The 23361-nt window shown below is 35.8% G+C and overlaps 1 protein-coding gene across 3 annotated transcripts in view; it reads left to right on the top strand.

Moving 5' to 3' along the window:
* SLC9A9 (solute carrier family 9 member A9) overlaps window positions 1-23361 on the top strand; it is a 147799-nt gene that overhangs the window by 47550 nt on the left and 76888 nt on the right. For all 3 annotated transcript variants that reach the window (XM_085513024.1, XM_015871485.3, XM_085513025.1), the window contains exons 7-9: window positions 4809-4947; window positions 5741-5846; window positions 14231-14319. In XM_085513024.1, coding sequence (XP_085369150.1) covers window positions 4809-4947; window positions 5741-5846; window positions 14231-14319 — 334 coding nt within the window. The remainder of the gene's footprint in view (window positions 1-4808; window positions 4948-5740; window positions 5847-14230; window positions 14320-23361) is intronic.

Genomic DNA, 23361 nt, shown 5'->3' with positions numbered 1-23361 from the left:
CATCCTTGGAGACATTCAAGGTCAGGCTGCACCAGGCTCTGAGCAACCTCATTGAGCTGTTGGCATCCCTGTTCATTGCAGAGGAGTTGGACTGGATGGCCTTTAAGGGTCCTTTCCAACTCAAACCATTTTGCGATTCTATTGCTACAAACATCAGATGACCCAGACACCCCAGCAGCTATGCACATTCTCAAGCTGCTGACTTAAGTCTCTCTAGGATACAGTGTTTTCACCAAGAACTGTAGCTTATATACCTCTTAACAGACAAGGAATATCCAAACTTCACCGCTTAATTTTAAGAAAATCTAGATTTTCTTTGAACAAAGATGATCACTTAATCTAGATTTATTCAAGAACTTCTGTGTCACACACAGTTTATTTCAGGGAGGTAAAATAAAGGAAAAATGGATGAAACAACAACAAAAATAACAAAATAAAACACCTGCCATTACTGAGATAAATTTGCCAAAGAAAATCTATGTCTAAAGAATAGATTTCTTTCCTGTTTCATTCATGCAGAGGAGAGAAGCAGTGAAAGAACAGGCTATTTGTTTTTCCCAAGCTGAGAAGCACTGAGCACTCAGAACCTCATGCTTTCTGTATTCAATGAGCTGTACATCTCCTGTGAACTGAGGGCTGTCTGGGAGAAAAAGTTGAACTTGTCACCCCAGAACACCCCAATATCAGGATCTCCATAAGCAGAGGCCAAAGAAGAGGAAAAGCTCTGAGTACTGAATAAGAACATACTGCACATGCTCGTTCATTTATCAGCTAGCAATCTGAAAATGCTCCTTGTTCCTTCATTCACATTCATTCAAGAGGATTTCCAAGCTGCTACAATATTATAATGTGAGTTTCGGAAGGGCAAGGACTAGCTATTACTACAAATGGAAGGCTGCTATACATTCCTCAGTACTTTACATTGCAGATGGGCGTAGTGAGGCCTGCAATGATGTTATGACAATGAGCTAACATTGTCTTCATAAAATATATGTCATTTTCTGTTATTTCAGCTTTAAGCATCTCCTGAGCAAAATCACAGGCTGCATGATTCTAAGAAAGAAAATTACAGTTCAGTAAGATTTTAGTGTAAGATGTTTCCCCTTAATCTCTGCTAGTAGCCCATAAGGGCAAAGGATTTATCATGGCCAGCCAGCCTCTTTGAGAAGTTTCAGAAAGTGCCTGGGTCATATTCTACTTTTTTTTTTAATGACATGAGTGCAAATCTGGAACAATTGCAATGAATCAGTGGAGTTACTTCAGATGCTCATCAGTGTAATAGTAGTTTGAGGCGGTTTCTTGTCTAGAGTGTTCAAGCAGAATGACAGTAAATCTTAGTCATTTAAAGATAATGTGCTGTAGCATTCTAATGTATCACTTCATACAGGCAACTATCAGACTGTATCATTTTCCCAACATGAAGGTAGAGTTTAATTGACATAGATGAATATCATATTTACTTGCAAGAGTACAGTCGCTGTAAAAGAAAAGGATAGTTCAGTGTCTTCATTGTCTCACCCTGGAGTTATCCCAATAATTTTAGTACAAAATGGAAGGTTAATTAAGACCATCCATCCATCCATCCAGTAGTTACCTGCCTTGCTTCTTATGGACACATTGGTTAGCATCTTGTTAGCTCTTTTATCATTTGCACTCCAGGTGTACAGATTAAATTAAGTCCGACAGTGCCACCTTTTACGATTTTTTGTACAAATAAAAGAGGTCTGTGGATAGAATTAAGCCTCCAAGAACACAATGAACTCTTTGCCCTACACTCATAGAACATTTGCAATTACACTTGAATTCAACTTTTGTCTTTAAAAAGAAACATATCATTTTCACTGAATACTCTTATTCCATGAATGCATCACCCTGAACTAATATAAAAACTGTCACACAAATGAAAGGTTGTGCAAATGTTTCTGATAAATAATTATCAACTCTGCTCTAAGTAACTTTGAATGATAGTGCTTTACAGGCAAGAAATTGAAGGACCATACAGAGATGAAGAATGATGTAACAGAATACTACAAAAGTAAAGGTCTAGCCACATACAAAGAAAGCAAGTGCTCTGCATTACCATATTATTCAAGATATACAAATCATTAGACTGTTAGACCATTTAAACAAGTTTGGAAGGCTGGTCTAGGAACACGAAATCTGTGAGTGGATAATAACTATTTTAAGTCAGGCAACAGGAGCAGAGTCTTTTTCTTATATCCAATCTAAATTTTCCCCTCTTTTGAGGGGAAATCCTTTCCCATCTTCCTGTAACAACAGACTCTGATGAGGAATCTGTTGCCTTCTTTCTTATAGCCCCCTTAAGTACTGAAAGGATAGGTACTTTCTACATGTCTATATCCATAGCAATAGTCTGTAGGGGCCTACTTGTAGGACCCAGGATTAGTGGGAGAGGTTGTTCCCAGTACCTCTGTCAGGAGGAGCTTGCAGAGATCTTCCTAGAACTCTATGTTTAATTCCATTGAGGTGGGTGAGCTACTAACTCCTTTAAAGGCAAATGAGGAATTTTCAGGGCAAGGATGGGATCACCACAATAGAAACAGAACCCAGAGGGTTGTAAGGATACAGTAGGCTCCCTAAGGGCAATGGCCAGGGGGGAAGAGAAGAAAGGAGCGTGACAGGTTTCTGCAGACCCTGAAGTTTAGCATTTGATGACAATTACAGAATGTCAACCTGGAGTAAGACAACTTACTTATTAGATGCCCTGAATGTACTGCAGGCTGCTTCTGTGTGTTTTATTGGGACTGAAAAAAACTGAAATACCTATCAGTATAGAAATTATCAATAGCTGCCAAAAATGATTCCTGATGATTTAAACTGATTTCTGACTGCCCAAGTTAAGGGATGGAGTCATTCAAATTTTGCAGCTTTTTAATTCCACTGGTGAATTTACTGAGTTACTGAGTTAAATCCAGACTGAGAATTCCTCATTCCTTAAAAGGAAGCTTGAATTTATCAGTAAATTTACTTTATGATATTTTAAGTGAAAATCTAGCAGAGGGCCTGAATTCCTTTCTTATTTTCATGCAGATGTTGCTTTTCTTCATAAATGGCAAAACTTATGTTTTCCATAAACCCTGCAACAGCTTTACCTTTCTAGCATGCCTGGTGCTTTGATATCTGCCATCTGCTATCCATTTTGGAACTGATAACAAATCCATTTTGAGAAAGGTTTCCATAAACAGTAAATGTCCTAGGTACTACAACAGAAGTGTTAGTTTGGCTTGAAGTAATCAAAATAAAAAGTCCTTTAACAGCTCATAAAGTCTGGAAAAGCCTAGAAAGTAACAAAGGTGCAGACAGAAAAAAAGAGGAACCAAATACGCCATTGCACAGAGAAAAGGGAATAGAGTGTAATCCCTGCTGTAAGGTAATTTCTAAAACAGCTGCTAGATCTTTTTCTAGAATTAAAAACAGTAGAACTACTAACAGCATGTGGAAACCATGCCGTGAGTGAAATAAAACCACAATGTGATGAACTGCAAAGAATAATGCTTTGGACATCCAGAAAATAGAAAGTTTCAAATGCTAACCACTCAAGCATCCATCTGCTAGTAACTTATACGCATGATAATATAAATAAAATGTGAGATCCCCTTTCACATGCCTTTGTATTGCATAGAAATTCCTAAATTAATTTAACTGCTTAGAAAATCCTTCATACAAACCTGCATTTCTAAATCATGTCGTCCCCAGATGGAAGACATAACTCTGCTGGGACCAGATACTTAATATGCAAAAGCTTAAAATATTCAACATATTTTAAGAACTCTAAATTTTTAATGCTTCAAATACCAATCATTTCCCAGCAACACAAGCTACTGTCTGGAATCCAGTGCCAAGCTCAGTATATTTTCTTTGACAGTATACATGAAAGACCTACAGCACTGAAAGCAACAGAACCAGAAAGATCTGAAACATAGCTTAATTAGTGTTTGGGACTCTTAGTACTACCATGTATCTGTTAAATTTAATGTTTTTAGAAGCAGAAAAAAAAAAAAAAGCAAAAAAAAAAAAGCATATATATTCATATTCCTAATGCTGTGGGCAACAACTGACTAGTGGCAAATACTAAACTTGAAACTCTTAAAAATGTTAAGTGTGCTGTCTGGTAAGAATATTTTGCATTTAGATATAGTCTTGAGGGATGCACTCAAAAGTGGGATATGGGAGATGACCTTTGACAACTTGAGCAGTTTCTTTCTGTGGGACAACATTCATCCTTCCCACAAGGTTTCCCATTGTTCAGCTCCTGCTATGCTTTCAGTTCTATTTTTGAAGGGTTACACCAAGAAGGGAACTACTAAGTAGTTTATGACAAGATCACTGCTGCAGATATTTGGTACCTACTGTGATTTGTATCACCCTTTTGAGCTTCAGCCACAAAGCTGCAGTTTTTATTAGGAATATTTGTGAATATATAACTGTTCTGAAGACATGTGGTCAATAAATAATTCAGTTACCAATCTTCCTTGCAGATTTCTTATACACCTACCATCTATTAACGTGTAGTTGGTCTGGAAACAATATTCTTTATGGCACTGCTAGTATCAAAATGTTTACTGACTGGCAGCAGGCTGTTGATTTCTATTGTGATACATTGAAATAAACTATTTCCCACCCCAGCCTCCATCTGCTATGCTTTCCCATCTGCTGACAGTCCAGAGATGTTTAATATTTTGAATCCCTAAAAAATAGTCTACTTCCAGTTATCAGTTCCAGTATCATACCAGTGTGATTATATTCATGATTGTATTTTCTCTCCCATCCCTTTTCTTTCTTTTCAGCTCTATATCCATTTACAGTCCTAAGGAGAATCCTAATGCATTTGATGCTGCTGCTTTCTTTCAGTCAGTAGGAAATTTCCTGGGGATCTTTGCTGGATCATTTGCTATGGGATCCTCCTATGCAGTTGTCACAGCTTTAATATCCTTTATGGTTCATTTGGAAAAAGAAAACCTATATGTATGATATCCAAGACAGTCTTTACTTTCAGACTGAACCTTTCCACTGTTGACTCAAGACCTGGCAAACAGTCAAATCATAAATTGACAAGTCATTTAATTTTTCAGAATCCACAAAGAACTTAAGTCAATCTCCAAATGTTATGCAAATCTCTTTAACATTAGGCATGACCACTGTCTTTATTGTTTGTAAATAACAAGATACTAAGGTTTTGAAATGTCTGGAGGTTAAAATATAAATTTATATCTACATTTGTGTTTACAAACTGTACACTAGAAGCAATCAGAAAAAATGTAAGGCAAACCCCCAACTGCAAAACAAGACAAAGTAAGTCTACCTAAAATAAAAATAAAAATGCACATCTATTGCACTTCACCTTTTGTTTTGTTTTGCAGTTATTCATGTAAAACACTATAAAGAAGGATAGCAGCTACTTTCATCTTTCTTGCCTCAATACAAATGTTAAACAAATGCCAGCCAATGCAGAAAAGGACAAAATTAGTTTCTTTCCCCCTTTTCCAGGAAAATAAAATAAAATGCAACCAATTAGGCACTAGTCCAAAATCTACAGAAATACTTCAAACAGCAGACTGTAGAAGTAATTTAGAAGCAGTGTAATTTTTTCCTCAATTCACTTTGTATAGGTGAGCGTGGTGAGTTTTCTTTCAACTTTTTTTCCCTTCCCTCCAATACAGAGACAATTTTAGCCTACAAAATAGTTGCTTTTTCCTTTTCCTTAGTTATGTTTCAGCACTTGACAAAATTTACAAAGCTGTGTGAATTCCCCATGTTGGAGACAGGTCTGTTTTTCCTCCTTTCTTGGAGCGCCTTCTTATCAGCAGAAGCTGCTGGTCTCACAGGTAAGCATGGCATTTTATTGCAAAAAAGGAGTTTCATAACATACCTCTAACATGGAAAAAAGGCATGTTTATTTTGGGCATGACATTTATATAAAGCTTCTAAAAGCAAGTTGCTGTACTGGGGGTTGCTTCATCCCCAAGAAGAAATCTGTATGGACATTGAACAGTTCTGCAAGAAAAAGACTCAGGCTAAAGTCCTCAGTCTTCTCTCCTGTCTATCTGCAATTTCCCATCATTCTATTAGTCTCATTATTAATCCACTATTAACCACTCGCAGTAGGGCCAAAGATGACAGTAAACATGAGGAACAAAACCTACAGTGCTGTGTGACATACACTGTTAGGGATGATGTACTCCTCTTCATGCACTGGGTCTCCTGGTACCTCCTTCTCGTACCCCCACCATCAACAGCCAAATAGAGGACAGGGCTGCCCTCAGCATTGCAAGTGGGGTGCAGCCACTTCACGATTTTTCTAAAAAATAATTCACCCTGTTTGGTGTTCCTATGTAAACACCTTTTACAAGAGGAATAAGTTACTGCTGCATCCCATTGAAAGGTGAAAAGACAGATCCAATTGCTTTGTTTTTTATTTAGAGTAAGAAAGTAATTGTGCAATTGTAGTCAAGTACATACCCAGGGAATGCTTTTAGCAATGTAAAGAGCCCACACAAATTAAGGAAAAGTTCTAAATGCACATAGTTTATCTAGATAACAAACTCCTGTGCAATGTGATTTGGAAGAACAGACTTCATAATAGCTTGATCATTTTAATGGTCTTGATGCTGTCACCTTTAAAATCTACTGCTCTAATTAATGTCACAGAAAGCCAGGGGAAGAAAGCTGCTTAATGAAGTGTTAATGCAGCCCATGCTGTTTTGTTTGCAAAACTATTCAAAGCCTTTCTGAAATCAAGAGTTATATTTCCACTTGGTTCTGTGGAACCTGTAAGCTACTTCTTAAATTTTAGCCACACAATTAAGTTACTTTCAAATTGGTATTACACCTGAATCTGCCAACACCTTTACCTCATTAAATATAAAATTCTGTGCCCTGATTCCTGTCAAAATATTCAGGCCAATAGATAAGGTGAAGGTCACATGAACTGAATGAAAGTAGTATATTCTATCACATGGAGAAAATAAGATACCACTACCTGACAATAAGACCAGATGTTGTATATGTTAAGTGATTACTTTTGAGGGGTAACTCAATAGAATTGAGTCATACCATGCAGCAGCTGTGGTGGACTATTCCATTCAATGAATTGAATTCCTATTTTAGATCTTCTACTTCAACAGACTTGATTCAAGTATTAATTCAATCTGTTGTACATCACTCATGCCTGTATTCTTCATTTTCCCTGGATACTGTATTTCTTCTACTCTGTTTTTCTGAATGAACTTCAAAGGTTTTCTACAACACATCAGTATTTCTCTGTAGCTATTAAGTAATGCAACCTAAAAATAATTTTTTTCTCATAATGCTTTCCACACAGCCTCTTCAATCACCAAGCATCTTTTGAAGTCTATAATTAATGTATGTCAAAAGTTGCAAGTAAAAGGCTATGTTGTGTTTTTTGTAGGTAAAGCAGAGCATTAAGCCTGTGGATTTTTTCAGATGAAATGAGAATGAATAGTAGTACAGGTTAACACTTCATTAAAAAATTATCCTATACCTCAAAATATCCCATGATATATAACAAATAATATGCAACTCTGATCCTACTTGTAAAATTGATGCAATCAAATTAGCAAAACAAAATGCAAATCTGAAATGGCTACACAATTACTACTGTACAGATAACTGCAAATTATAAATCAATTTAATGGTTATTAAATCATATAGCTACACTATCAAAATATAACAAGTAAGCATAAATAATTTGAACTAAATATTTGTCAAAATAAATAAGGAAAAATACATCTTGCTTTTATTATGCCCATCTCTCAAGGCATCCAAGCTGGATGTGGCTCTGGACAGCCCGGTCTAGTGGTTTGCAACCTTGCACGTAGCAGGGGGGGTCAAAACAATATAATCATTGTGTTTCTTTTCTGTGATTCATTGCTTGATCTCCATCTTATTAACAATATTTTTAACTGATCAAGAAGTCAATAGTCTATGACAAATTCCATTATATATGTGGGTATTTAATGCCCACCTCAGTTAGGCCTTCTGCATCTACAGCTATTTTAACCAAGTAGATTATTCAAATAAACTTATATATATATAAAGTTTATATATAATCTTCAGAAATGCATTCAAATCTACATATGTATTCATTTGATGCATACTTCAAAGTCATACAGAACTGAGCAGTGTAAAAGTACTTTCCTAGTGTCTCCTGAGCAGGTGTGAGATATATTGAATGAGTCATGTAAGGAAAGAAAGAAGGATTTCTTAAAATTTCTTCCTTTTCAGCTTTTTAGATTACATGCCAAAGACCTACTCTATGAACCTCAGAAAACAGATCTCAAAGGAAAAAAAATTTTGGAGAAGATCATCTAACCCAGCCCAAAAATGCTTTCTGATTATTATGAAGGAAACAGTTTGTGATTACAAATTATCTGCTCACTCATCCCCCGTAGTTCTTGTCTGAGTATTTCATGATATATTTGACACCTACCTTCTAATTCAAGGGCTAACACAGGAGTACAGTCTACCTAGTGAGGAAGGTTTTCCTCCAAAAATAATTAAGCAGTTTATTTATGACAGATATATCTAGTCTAAAAAGAAACTCCAAATGAGCTGACCCACTGGGTAGTTTTGGGTTACCTTTGTATTTAGGACACAGCAAGAAGAAATGTACCAATTCCCAGTTCCTTTATTAGGGCTGATTAAGTGCATTAATCCCTATGGCTGTTCACTGCTCCCATCTGTTTGTTGTAATTTATCTTAGATCCATCCCCTACTTCATTGCTTTTATTGAACAGCTGGGACCAGTTCTTCACCTTTTTCCCTTTTCAGAAGGGATCATCAGATATCCTTCCCTCTGCAGTTCTAAGCAGTGTGAGCACAATGCAGTTCAGTATCTAATTATCTTCACTCAGACATCCTTAGACATTACTCTATAAAAGGAGGTTATTTGGGGTTTTCTTTTCTGACTATTCATAAACAATGTGTCATACAGGTAAGTAGATAGACTCTCCCAGTAACAATGGAAAAGGAATAGTGTGGCTTCTAGATCAAAAGGAAAGAGACTTCATCTTCCTTAAGCTACAGTTGTGCCACTCCTAGTAGAAGCAGGCAGGCTTTCCACTTACTACTAATTCATTATTTGTTTACAGGACTTCAGAGGTGGTCCTGGATGATCTATGCAATATACAAGGGATGTCAGGAAAGAGTCTGCTACTTGAGAGGATGCTCTAGACATACTTTGCTGTCATAAAGGCTAGATCTCTGGAATTTCAGTTATCCCCCTTACCCTTGTAACAATCTCACCTGGCTAGACTCTGCGTATACTTCAGCCCATGCTTGAGTTTGGCCAACATGTGAGCTGCTGTTGGTACAGCCTTTCAAGGCAGTAAGAGAAAAGGCGAAAGGTGTTTGATTTTACTGAAAAGCACAACACATTCTCACACGGCATTAGGTTGAGACTGATCATCAGTTGACTAAAATCAAAACAGTAACACTAAGCTGAGGATAAGAATCCACATTAATTTGAGTTGTTACTATCCTTGTGAAACTGTCTAGCAAACAGAGTAACAACTCCTACCATACCTAGAATAAAACCTAGCATGCCTCGCCATAGAAGTTCCAACCTATGAATGCAGTAACACTTAGAGTTACGGAAGTACAACGCTGAAGCTCTGGTCGTGTTTGGAGTAGAAGGGCAGTATCATGGCTTATTCCTCAAATGAAGGCACACAAGATTCCCTCAGCTCTGCCTTTTTTTGTTTTTTTGTCACCTTAAGTCACTTCAACATGAAAATCAATTTAAGACAACTCCAAAGATTAAAGCTCTGTGAACAAAGCAGAAACTCCAGTTCTGCACTGGTGTGGGTCTAGCGAAAGAAGCCTTAAACCTTTGCTTCAGGATTAAGAAAATGATTAGTCACACTCTGTACCCTCACTGAAAACAAACTGAATAGGGATATTATAGCTGTCGGGTTCATAAGCCTTATTACTGCAACAATTTGATGCAGAAGACAGTGTCTCATTTCCTGTCACTCACAGATTCAGACTGCATTGGAATATGCCCTCTGGGCTGTATGGAGATTTTCTGACATAAATATAACTCCGCATTGTTTGATTAATAGAAATTCTCTATTATCTCATGCTCAGTATTGTCTTTTCCTACATTTCTCTGCCCTTGGTATAGGATTGGTTCCTCTCACTTGTACTTTAGCATGTGAATATTGGGAATCATTATAGAGGCATCCCTGAAGCTCTGCAATGCTTCAAAGGTGTGATGAAAACCTATCAATTTACTTGCAGGTCTTTCCAGAGATTCTACATTTTACATAGTCATTCCCTCCTTTGTATCCCCAGAAGGGAGGGTATTGGGTTTTATTTGTTTGTTTTCTAAATTCTTACTTTTACCATTGAAGGACCTGACAGCTGGAGACACAATGGCAGGTTTTTTTTCCCTCTCAAATTATCAAATAATAAAGTTTAAATTTTGACCAGTCACTTCTAGACTTGCATTAAAAGACACACTCCAGACATGCAGCCCTTCTGACAAAATACAGGATTTTATTCTCCATTATAGCACCAATTATTGAAAAACAAGGACATATTTCCTTTGCCTACTTGTGAAATATTACATAATGGATGTTTATTCTCTTTTGCTCACAATAGAAATAACTTTAAGATTAGCATTTATTTATTTTTACAAATGTTAACATTTGGCCTTCCTACATTATCCCTGAATATTATTGGCTTTTGTCTTAACAGGAATTTCAGCTACAAGTATTCAGCAAAACTAATGTAAGACATCAAATTACATTAACAGCTAATAAGCTGTTTCTCTTTTAGATAAGGAACAAAAAAAATAAAAAAATAAAAAAATCAAGCACAGTGGTGTGCTTTTATGCTTAATCAAATTTCTTCAAAGAGATTAAGCTACAGCTGAAACTTCACTAATGCCTATCAACTGTATTGTGATGTTTCTTTTCTTTGTTACATATATCAAGTGAAAATTGTCAATAGAGAGGCAGCTATAATACATTTAACAGCTCATTTCCCATTCCATCTCTAAACTTCTGCCCAGGCTACCCTGCACTGCAAGCGCAGTACTAAAATTGTCTGTAATCACTGACTTTGCCACTTAACACTGAAAGTGAGCCAGGCCCCAGAACGCTGAAATTATAGCACTGGATACCAAAGGCTGGTAGAAGGGACCATCTCACTTTGTCTGCCTCCCTGCATCTACTAGATACTCCCTATTTACAATTTCAACATTGCCACATTTGTTCTCCTCTATTTCTCTGTGAAAATAAAGCCTGCAAAAAATTTGACAGCTCAATTTGTGTTCCATATTGTATCCAACTAACTTCAGAAATCAGCTTCTATAGTCTTACAAAGAAAGAAATCTAGATTTCATTCATTTTCTTCCATATAACTAATAAGACCCTTGTTTGCCTCTTCAGGTAATGTGCTCCTTTATCCTTTACATTTATACTACCATGCAATTGATCATTACCCTTAAGTAATCATTTTTAAGAAGATGGATTTTTTCTTTTTTTTTAAACAAGCTTTTTAATGAAGCATTCATTGTGAAAGGCATGGCAGGCTAATATATATTATGCTTCCGATTGTAGCAACTGAAATATTCCACAGCATTCCTGGGTTTCTGGTTTCCACACTTGCATGATTATGTGGTTCAGATCATTTATTCCTATTGTAAAATCAGATGTAGGGTATTTTATTCCTTATGCCACTCTCTCTGTTCACTTGCTGCCAATAATTAACAGCTCCTTAGTAAAAAAATACTGCATAATCACCACTGAATTTAATAGTCAATTTAAAAAATGATGGACTTGGTACAATGATGATTCATACAGAAGAAAGTGAATCACAAACTCTTATCTCTGTGCCTTTCACTGAGCTCCAAGCTATTGGTACTTAGGGACATTACTGATTAGCTATGATTTTTTTTTTTTTTTTTTTTTTTTTTTTTAACTCAAACTTCATTGTTTGAGCATCCCATTGCATATGAGAGCACCCGGAGAATTTACAAACACCCCAGGTTATATCTGCACAATAGTGCACTTAATGGGAAAAAAAAAAAAAAAGATTTAGTCTTAATTTAGAGATTAATTATACCCCAATAAGAGCAATGAACTTCCTGGAACATATTTAGATAGATACAATCTCACCACTACCAACATTATTTACTGCAAAGAAAGGCCTCAGTGCAGTTAAAATAAATTTTGCAAGAGGCATAAGAAAATAAGTACAATAAAAAAAGATAGCAGCTAAAGCTCAGTATGATTTATCTTGGCTACAGAGACTGTGTAATGTAGAAAAAATACAGTTAAGTTTACAATATAGAGAAAGCCTAGACACAAAGAAAACATTTGTGCTGCTTCATGGGGAAGAAAGAAGGAAAAAAAGGCTTTACTTTCTTATTTTCTTCCCTGGTGTTAAGTACATATTATCATTTTGTTCCCCCGTACTTTTCCTTTCATCAAGTGCATATTAGCACCTGGCCTCTGTTCTTCCCTGCAACAAGAGAGGCTTGCAACTAAAAACCAGTTGGATTTTGTTGAACAGTACTTCTGCGGTTAGCAATCCAAAGAGTCAGGAACTTGAGAAAAACACAATCAAATAATAGTGACTAACAGGTATGTGTTGATGTGCTCTTACCCCACACATGTACTTCCCTGAGTGAAATAGACAGCACAGTCCTTTTTCTTGTCTTATTCTTTTCCTCTAAATCAAGGTAGAGATACTTCACCTATCACAGAGTCCCTAAAACAAGAAAGCTTGGTTCAAACTTTGCGGTTTGAATAAACTCTTTAAGAAACTGTCAAGCAACTATGTTAAGCTTGGCCTACTTCTATTAATCCTTTTGAAATAAGGGATTGTTTTACATCTGTTTTACTGTACTAGAGTCCACAGCACTGTTGATTCTGCCCTTTTAAGTCCCTGCTTTCTTGCCAGCCTTTGTAACTTTAGGAACAACAATGCTGGAGTAGATAAAGGAAGTCTTATCCAAATTCAAGCCTGAGATTAATAACAAAGAAGTGGACAGTTTTCACAATTTTAGTTCACATTGCTTGTTTCGAGTAGAACTTTATGATTCAGTTCATCCTAATTTAACACTGAAATTCTAGGAAGTCACCATGTCACATTGTATGACCCTGGGCTGGTATACTTTCGTTTGCTTTGTTGCTTCAGTGAATTATCCAGGATTCACAAATGTTATTTTAGTGCATGTCAGCATCTATGAGCTAAAAATTACCTAACAATTCACAGAGTGGTCCACAAGGAAGAACTTTATCAATTAGGATATGTTGTAGATCTTAGGAGGAAGCAAGTAGAAGGGCTGAAAAGCAAAAGATCTAAAACTGTGGAACGGATGGCAGAAAACTGCCCATATCAGTCCCGAAGATTACAAACCTGCTACAATCATCCTGCAAGCTAGCTCTGTACAGAACCAGTGCATGTTGTGGAAGTGTGTCAAGAAACCAAGCAGAACTTGTATGCTCTATGTGCTTTGAGAAAGATGGGTGGAGGTTTTCACAGGAATGGCAGTTGAAATGAACCATGAACAAGCCCTGAGCTGTGATGTAATTACCAAAGTAGATATGCCTCAGGTTTAAGAAAGATACACAGTTTTCTTCTTCTGTGGGCATTTACATATGGCCATTGGTAGGCATTAATTTCTAAATTTCTATTTTCCATGTGGTTTCTGCCTTTCCTGTTTCCAGAGCTGAAAAAAAGTTGAGGTTACAGTCATACCAGCTACTCTAATTAAAACACTGCATTGCAGTGATGTGACTTAATGGTTCTAGTGAGTTAGGAACAGGCTCAGCACTGGGGACAAAGTATTCAAAAAATCTTAGCCTTTTCAGTTCCATCCCTGCCAAAACTTCTGTCTAGTATGAAGTTCTTCATATTGTAATTATGTTAATCTTGCCCAATTGTGAGATTATGATCAGATATTATCCAAACAGGTTATGACATTTGCTGGGCAAATCCACAGCAGTGGCAATGCTTTAAGTGTGTGGTAGCCATCCTGAAGGTTCAAGATCCCTATGATCTTTAGCAGAGAAAAAAAAAAAAAATCTAGTTTGAAATACATTCTTATAAAGCATATCTTAAAGTTCTTTTGTTACAAAATCATTTAGCAATCTCGTTGCCTTTCTTTTTATGCAGCCTTTTGAAAAATCTTAGAAAGGAAATAGAAACTGCTAACCATCTTTTCTTTGCATTTCAGGTATTGTTGCAGTTCTTTTCTGTGGAGTCACACAAGCCCATTATACCTACAACAATCTCTCATCAGATTCCAAAATGAGAACTAAACAGGTAGGATATGGAAATAACAGGCTGCCTTCAACATGTACAATGAATAGACAAAATCTGAAATATAGCTGGATGGAATTCTGTTAGAGCAACTGAAAAGGTCTATGCATTCAATAGGAGAAAGATAAGATTTTCCTGGGGAAAACGTAACAGTTCTCTGGCCAAACAAAAAAGTAATAATCTGTTCTTCCCAAGATACCTGAGATGTCACTCAAGGAGACAAAGGGTAAGGAGATAACAGTTCAGATCAGTTTCTGTAGAAAAAAAGGCTACAAGGTTAAGAAAATCCAAGAGCTCTGCTAAAGAAGAAGTGTTCTGGGAGGTTAGATCCATGTGGACTTTTGGAAAAGTACTAAAGATGGCAGTCCTGCCCACTGTCTTTAGTGATGATATCACGTAATTTTTACTTTGTTAAAAATCTGATGTAATTAGATAAACAATTTCCCTTTTGTTATTTAAAGCTCAAAGATGAAAACTGCATGGCCTGTTTTAGCTTGAACAAGTACAATTGCTGAAAAGCATGGGGCTGTTCTCAGTACCAGAGAGGTGGCATCGCATTGGTGGAAATACTTCCCAGCACAGAGATTTTTGTCAGACTACACAGTGGCTCCCTGGTTCCTGTGATAAGTCATTTGAATGTTGTTTGCTTCACATTTAATGTTGATTTGTATGTCCCAAATACCTCAGGCAATAGAAAAATCCATCTCCTAGAACAAAATGGAAATGTAAGGTCCAATACTACAATTTCCATTATGCAATCCAATGTTTTTCAGCAGTTCTTCTGTTTTAAGTTTTAGAAATGGAATACAGAAACTTTTACCCCTTCTTGCACATCTCAAAAATCAATTTAATCAAAAATCCAATTTTCTATCAATAACAGTTTGATAGAAAAAAAAACCCACTGCCTGTAGTATTAGTTCAACTGTCAGACTCTTACAGATTTTAAATCAAAACAAGTTTCTGGTCAGTACTTCCAGAATGAAATGTTATCTAGTGAACAGGATAGGCCTTCTCAATCGCATTACTTCATACCAGGGGAGGCTGATTATTTGAGAAAATATTCTAGCAGAAGGGGACCTTTTCTCTGGTGAAGGTATTATAAAAATAGCATTTAAATCTACTACAGAAATGCTTTTATTTTGCAGAAATACTGAATTCCATATACCATTACTACTCTTGCGTATAATTGTTAAAATCTGAATGTAAGGCTGTATCAGGGATTCATCCACATGATTTGGTGATACATAGGCAGAGAAAGATTGCTCATTGAAATTTTAATTACATCTGATACTTAACTACAGAAATAACCAACATTTTGTTTAAATGCAAACAGGCTTTGTTTGCTTTCATGCTTTCATTTCCAGTCATTCATTCCAGTTCCAAAGAGAATAGTGAACAGGCTGAACCTATGCTTGAACATAGAGAAAAATAATTCCAATTTCATTGTGTAACAAGTTTTTATGGATACCTCCTGTTCTGCTTTTCTCTTCCTCCTTAAGCTCCAAATCTGCAGCCTCTCTGACAATATTGCAGTTCAAAAATTCCTTTGAATTCTTCCAATTTATTTTTCTAATCCACAGATTACCTTTCCACATATAGCTGTTTTGGTGAGATCTGCACTCCCCTTTTCTTTCTTATCCCCCTAGGTATTATCTTGAAAAAAAGTTTACTAAGCCACACACTTAGTATTCTCATAATTATGTATGACTTTAGTGCATTATAAATGTTGCTAAGACTGATTGCCTTCCTCCCAAATTAAATCATTTTTTATTGCTATTTACAGGCCAAAAGAGAGGCCTTATTAGTTCATTTATATAATCACTCCAGGGCACACTATCATTTTTTACAATATGACAGGTCCTTCAGTATGAACTGGTGAGCTGTAGTGCATACTGACAAGACAGTGAGTTGAGACTGAAGCTAAAACTAATAAAAAAAATTGGAAATGAGATATAAAACTGTAAATCAGACAGTGAAGTTATGTTATTTGTCTAAAGACTGATGCTTCTTCCCTTCTGTCTTGCATAATTTTATTTCCAATTTCTACTGGCTGTTATAATTTCATAGCTCATTGATAAAATTCAGTATACAGTGACAATGGCTTGAGGCCATGCCGCTGAGTCCTGCATTTCTCATAATACCTCATCGTTTGCTCTGAAAAGCACATAAAAAAAAAAAAAGACAGGTATGAATTTCTTCATATACTAATATCAAATTAAAGCTTATCTCTTGTTCTTAAACAAGAATTTAGAACTCTATTAAGAACATCTGTTGAAGGATGCCATATGATTACTAGTCCCCATGTATTCTTAATTATCCAATCACTGCCCAACATTCTATAAAAGAGTAATACTACATTTTAAGGATCTAAAACCTACAAAAGCTGAAAGTAATGTAGATCTTGTCATAGATAATGGATTATTTTAACACTGTCATTAGATGAAAGAGATTTGCTGAAAATGCAGACTTTAGAGAGTTTTTATTCAATTCAAATGACCTGAGTCTCACTAAATATTTATACAAATTCTCTCCATGTTCTTATTATTTGTTAGTATGAGTGATGTTTAATGGTAGTATTTTTAAGTCATCATTGACCTGATTACAGTCTTAGGGACTGTAGCATTAAAATTGACACTCCCTACCATGCCAACAAGATTAGGTCAAACAGAGCGCTCTTGAAATCAATACATATAAAGTTTAATTTGTCCAGTATATCTTCAGTGAAGGAGAAGATGGAACTGCTAGCGCATTATCAAAAGTTATTTGATTCTGTGCAGTTTTTGCTAGAATTATTTACAGCCGCTAGTATAACCTCAGAAAAAGCTGCAGGCTAATATCTGCTTCTAAATCTTAGGATACCATAGTCCAGATTTTACACTGTGCTCCACAGAAATATGGTTCTATTGGGTTGATTTGCTCAGGCACAAGTAAATCAGTGACTGGGCAGGATGTTGCTTGATAAAGAGAAATTACCTGTTTGCTGAAAGTGGGCAGACCATAAATCTCTACAGGTCAGCTCTAGTAAGGGATTCATGGAAAATACTGTATTTCCTACAGGAAGATAAGATATTCTTCACTATTTTTTTTGTCTCTGCACTCCAGTATTTTCACTCAATGACCAAGCATAGATCAGCACCATTTCCTAGTGATGAAGTGTTAAGAAAAGCTTCTAACTTTCTGTAACAACTATAAATATTATCCAACATGCTTATGAGTTACCTCATTTGCTAGTTGTTTTTGTCACTTAATGCCATGGAATATTCACAATGAAGAGACCAGAGCAATGCCTCTCTTAGGGTAAGTGTATTACGCTCTTTGCTTTCAGACAAAATACTGTGCCAGAAAGTTGTAAGTTCTGGAAAGGGAATTAAGAAACCCATCTCCTATGGAAGCAGAGAAGGGGGAATACCAGAAGGTACAACAAGTTATGTCCTGCCAACAAGGGATTATGTTGCATACTACCATACCTGTCTCCATTTATTCCACCAGTCTAATCCTTGTTTATATAGTGACCTCTGAAACACCTGTGTCTATCAAGTTCCTGAGAGCTGCTTTCTGAAATTAAGTGCAAGAGCCTTTCTTACTGAATTACTTGTTAAACAGTTACTGTTCCTGATAGCAAACCGTTTGGGGAACACCTGCCCTTATAGAGAAAAGCTGCTGGCCTGATTGTTCAGCTGCTCTGGGAGTGCAGTATGTACAAGATGTAGTGTTAAGATTTCAGTGGCCCTTCACCTTCAAAGTCTTTATGAAGGCTAAAGAATAGGGCAAAGGTAAAAATGAGATCTCAGTACTACATAACTTCAGAGAAACTTTAAAGGAGCACTTAGTGCTCCTAGGACTACTTCAGCAAATTAACTGATGCTGGAAGACCGAAAATTCAGACTCTGATCTTAGTCCTTTGCCCACTGATGGACATAGTACTGATTTATTCAAATTTTCATCTTCATACTATAATGCAGATGTGATTATCTCTGATTATGGAAAATCATCACCTCGTAGAGAAGTAGCTAATATCATCTGAAAATCTCTTGAAAATGCATTTAGTCTTCAAAAGTTGTTAAGTTCATTTATGACATAACTATACATTTTTCATCAAGTTAGGGATTAATCAGCTATTTTCTACATCATAAATTGAGCTGTATTCCAGGCAGTTGGGTGTAGCAAATATGTTTTTTAATTCATCAATAACTGTGGCTTTGGTACTGCTATTTATATGAGTCTTTAAGAAGTAATACATTTACAACTATGAATATTTCTCAAGTATATAGCCTATATTAAATTTATCTCTGGTTAATGAATACTATTTTCTGTTATCAGATATTGGATTGTTTATAGATAATTAGTTTACATTTCGAGGAAGAAAAGGCCACAAAAATGTCAGGATGTAATGGCTCTTACAGTTCAGTCTCTTGACTTTTAAATAATTCAAGAGCATTTCCAGACTGAGGAAAACCCTACTTGGAGCAAAATGTCTTTGATGATTAGCAAAGGAGCAACCACTACAGCGCATAATTCTCATTTTGAGATGAACAGCCTAATTGGCAGCTGTTGTTGTGATTTGTTGAGAAATGCTACTTAGGAAAAAATGACCTTTAAAGTACTGAGAGATCAGATGTGCCCACATAAATGATTGGCAGAGACTGAAATAAATTTATTTTGAAACAACGCTACCACCAGTACCGAATTCTAATCATTCTTTGCGTAAGTGCTGTGCACAAGGAGACAATCCACAATCACAGCACCTATGGGAAAATTTCTTACTAGAATGCTTTTGTTAGTTTCTGAGGTATACAGTATCAGTAAAATGTAATACTGGCTGAAATAAAATGACAGATTTGATGGTTAATACTGAGATAATAAACTGGAAATTGTTTAACTAATAAATAACACATCTGGCACACACACACACAAAACAGGGAGAGAACCTAGCCTAAAGGAGCCAATAAAATGCAAATTCCTGTTTAGCATTTAACAGGTTGCATGCATAAACTACACTGTTTCATTTTAGCAGAGACTGAACATAAAAGTTAGGCCTGATGTACACTGTCCCCTTGTTTCTCATGGTATTTGCTTAGGTATTCACCATCAATACAGATTTAGCCTAGTAACCCGTCACTCTCATCTTGTGCTTTCTCTCTCAACTTTGGGGTTTACCTCCTGAGCCACTGATGAGCTTCAGCTGCACCACCAGCACACTGGCTTAGTAGTCTGTTCCTGAGATGGACAATCACTCGCTAACTTGATGCATCTGTACACAGCCAGTGGGTCTGCTACAAACAGGCTGCCCTAGTTTCTAAATTGCCTTCTTATCACAAATTGAACATGCATCACATGCATAGTGTTTGTACTAATTATTACCTTTAAAATGGATTGGGATTGACAGAAAGAATACAATGAATTCCAGTTCTCCACAGAGTTATGTTCTACATTTAGAAGAAAAAACTGAATATTGGGCATGTGCCAGATGCATTATTTGACCAGATGCACCATAAGATCTTATGGAACCCTGCAGAATAGTATAATGCTATAAAGAAAGCCAAAGCTGCTTACTGTACGGGTTTAATAAGAAAAATGATAACACAAGAAAATCTTGATTTCTATAAAAGGAATTTTACTACACTGTCTTTCAGTCTGAATATCTCAACAAAATCCCTCATTATCTGACTGATGTTCCTGATTTCTTAATCATGCTAAAAGAATGTTAATCTTCAGTCTCCTTACATGCAGCTCCTCATACATTAATGTGAGATGCCTTTACTGTTTCCTCTCTTCTTACCTACTATGAGCTACAAGGAGGATGGTAGGCAGCTAGGAAATATTGCTTCAAGTAAGCTGAGAACAGTAGGCCTTATAAGTACTGTATATGAGTAATTAGCTTAAAAAAGAAATCCTTTATTTTTTACAAGAGGAAATGAGAAATACTGCTGTCCTGGATATAACACTGAAAATATTCAATGGTTGCATACAGAAATCTTGTCTGTGTATGATATAGAACATATCATATTCTTTAATCTCCACTTTACTCTGTTTTTGCATACCAGATTTAGCACTTCCTTAACTCAGTGTGTCGATTTACCCTGACCTCATTAATGATAAGACATATTTGATAGGATCTAATCAGTATTTTATAAGGAATAGTACATTCAAGCATCTTCCACCCACAAAGACCCAGGAAAAAAGAAAAAACAAACATACAGTATTTTGGATATAAGAAAACCAGATCTCCTGAAGCACAAACCACAAGTTTCCCTTCATTTTGCTTACAAACAGAAACTGGAAAATACAAATGCTCAAATGTAATTGGTACCCTGAAGAAACCCAGAACTGTAGTGAAAGCAGTTCTTCTACAGAGAAACTTGTCTTCTTGAAAAATGTTATTTTTGATGCTAGTAGGATAAGGAAGCATAATGCCATATGCAAAATAGCTTCCAAATAGATTCATTAAAATATGTTTAAACCTATTAATTTAAGGAAAATGTTTAAAGTTCTTTGATTGTTATAGTTTACTCTTTATAGCACAGAAGCAGATGCCAGCCATTAGCTAACATATTCCAACTGGAATTAAAACCTAAAAGCCAAATTCTCATTGCAATGGAGCAGAATACATATGGGAATTTCAAAATGAGTTGCAAGAAAGAGTCACAAATGAGTCACTCAATCAATGCAGAAGAGCAAAACTGTATGGGGCTACATAAGATACTGCAAAACCAAAAAGCTGAATCATATTGCGATGCAGGTCATGCACTTTTAATTCTTGTCTGTCATAGCATCTCTTAATCTTTTCACAAGAGCTTTGAAAGACAACCAATTTGTAGCTGTAAAAGCTGCTTCTACTGCAAGGAAGGGAGACAAATGCCTAAAAGTCTCCCTGTATTGCAAATGTGTTCAGAAGAAAACAAAGTTTGCAGAATTCCCCTTCCTAGACAACTTAATTACAAGAATAATGATAGAACTGTTAACTTTTCTATAACTAGAACTGAAGTTTATTGAAGTCAGCATAAAAATTCTCATGAGATTCTGAATCTGGTTACATTATCACAAGTGCATAATGACACCATTTCTACTGTTCTTCATGCTTTATTCATGTAAGTAATAAATATATTGAGTTTCCAATTTTGAACAGTGCCTTGTCAATTAATTGATAAAAGAGAATAACAAAGCTCTTTCTGAAGGCTGATTTTAATAATGTAATTAAAGATTTTGGCAGATTCTTTGTAAATACAAACCATCCTATGCTTTCTTTCACCCTAAGGTCAAACTTTTTTTTTTTTTTTTTTAAAGAAGTTCTGTGCATTTTTTACTTTTTAAATCAAGGTCTGTCACTCTCATTGACTGAAGTATTTAATTAAAAAAAAAAAGATCTGAATTTATCTTCTTTATTTACAAGATTTTTTTGGTTTAAATTTCTTTTTTTTTAAGCAAAGCCATTTCAGACCATTGAATTTTTAAGAAAGAATTTCCCTTAATGTCTGGAACATACTTTTTTCCCTTACTGTTACTAGTCAGAAGTTAGCATATTCTACGCTAGTAATACAACCATCTTCTTAGAGACAGAGTTTTGGCAGTGGGGTGTAGATAATGCCACAAAGAATAATCAGACTATATAAAAGAGAACTTGTAAGAATTTGCCTCTGTTAGTGTTTGTAACGACCAAATACAGGTTATAGTCTATCATGAATTTGAGTCAGTTTTACTGATTCTTCATCGGAGCCTGTTATTCTAGAGACAAGCACTATATCATTGTGCTGTGAAGATTCATTGCAGCTGTATCAAACAGTTCAGACAAGAGCTTCAAATTCAAGCATTCTTTTTCAGATTTTGAAATCTCTAATGAAAAGGAAGAGATTAAGTAAAGTAATTACACTATGATAAAGACTTTTACAATCTTACTAAAAAATATGATGCTTGCATACTCACAGCATTTTAATTCAAAATAGGGAAAAGCAATTTTCATCAACTACTGATTTATCAATATCCTTGACTTCACAGAACATTTTTGACAGCTGTGTTCTAATTAAATAGTATTATTCAAATATCATAAATTTTATAACCATCACTTAACACTGACTGCTTGGGATTTTTTAATAGCTCTGTCACCGCCAAGTCTCTCTTACTAAGTATAATCAATTTTACATCTCAGTTCCCCAGCTGATCTGAGACCATTACAACTTTCCCTGTTTTAATATTATACAAGGATATCTTCCTCTAAGACAAGCTATATACAGGTGGCATTCTTCCATGTTCTAGCTAAACCATGTACCTGCAAGAGGTGGATGACATTCCTTCAGCAGGTATTAAGTAGAGGAATATAATTTTGCCACGAGGGAATAAAAACCACTGAGGTTTGCAGGAAGTAAATTCTTAAGAATGTCATTCAGTTTTTACCCAATACTCTCATACTAACATTACTCCCCTGAGATAAAAGAGTGCAGCTTGTAATTCTACTCTTACCCAGTACTTTGACAATCTTCACTCCCTTGAGATGAAAGAAGGCTCCTTAAAATATTAATATTTGAGAAACGTTACATTTTCCATCTCCTCAGCCATTAAGGGATTGTGGTATAGAATATGTTCATTTTCTCCTTCAAAGAATTCTATTTTTATTACAGCAGAGATGGAAATGTAGTGCGTTCCAAGTTCCAGGTGTACTAATTACTTACCTAGATAATCTCTCTAATGCTCAGAGAAAATTGAAGTAGTGCTATAAGATGGATCAACATGAAAAACCTGTTCTGGTGTTATTTCCCTAACTGAGAATCACACTTAATTGTGAGTGATAGAGAAAAGGAATAAGAAAAAAAAAGTTTCCTGGATAAACAGTATTTACAGTAAGACCTGAAATGTAGATAATTTCCACTCATTCCTTTCTCCACCAGTAAGAGCTGAACTCTAAGTGATACTTCCAAGAAAACTATGCCAACTTCAAATAGATTTTTAACATCTCTCTGTGCACTTACAATGGCTAAGTGTGATAAAAAACAACAGGGTATTTATTGAACTATGGGTTTTTAAATGTCTACATACTATGTTAAATAGTTTCTT

Source organism: Coturnix japonica, chromosome 12, assembly GCF_054131305.1.
Source record: "Coturnix japonica strain WE chromosome 12, WE-NBRP24, whole genome shotgun sequence".
NCBI lineage: Eukaryota > Metazoa > Chordata > Aves > Galliformes > Phasianidae > Coturnix > Coturnix japonica.
This window is presented reverse-complemented; position numbering and strand designations above follow the sequence as displayed.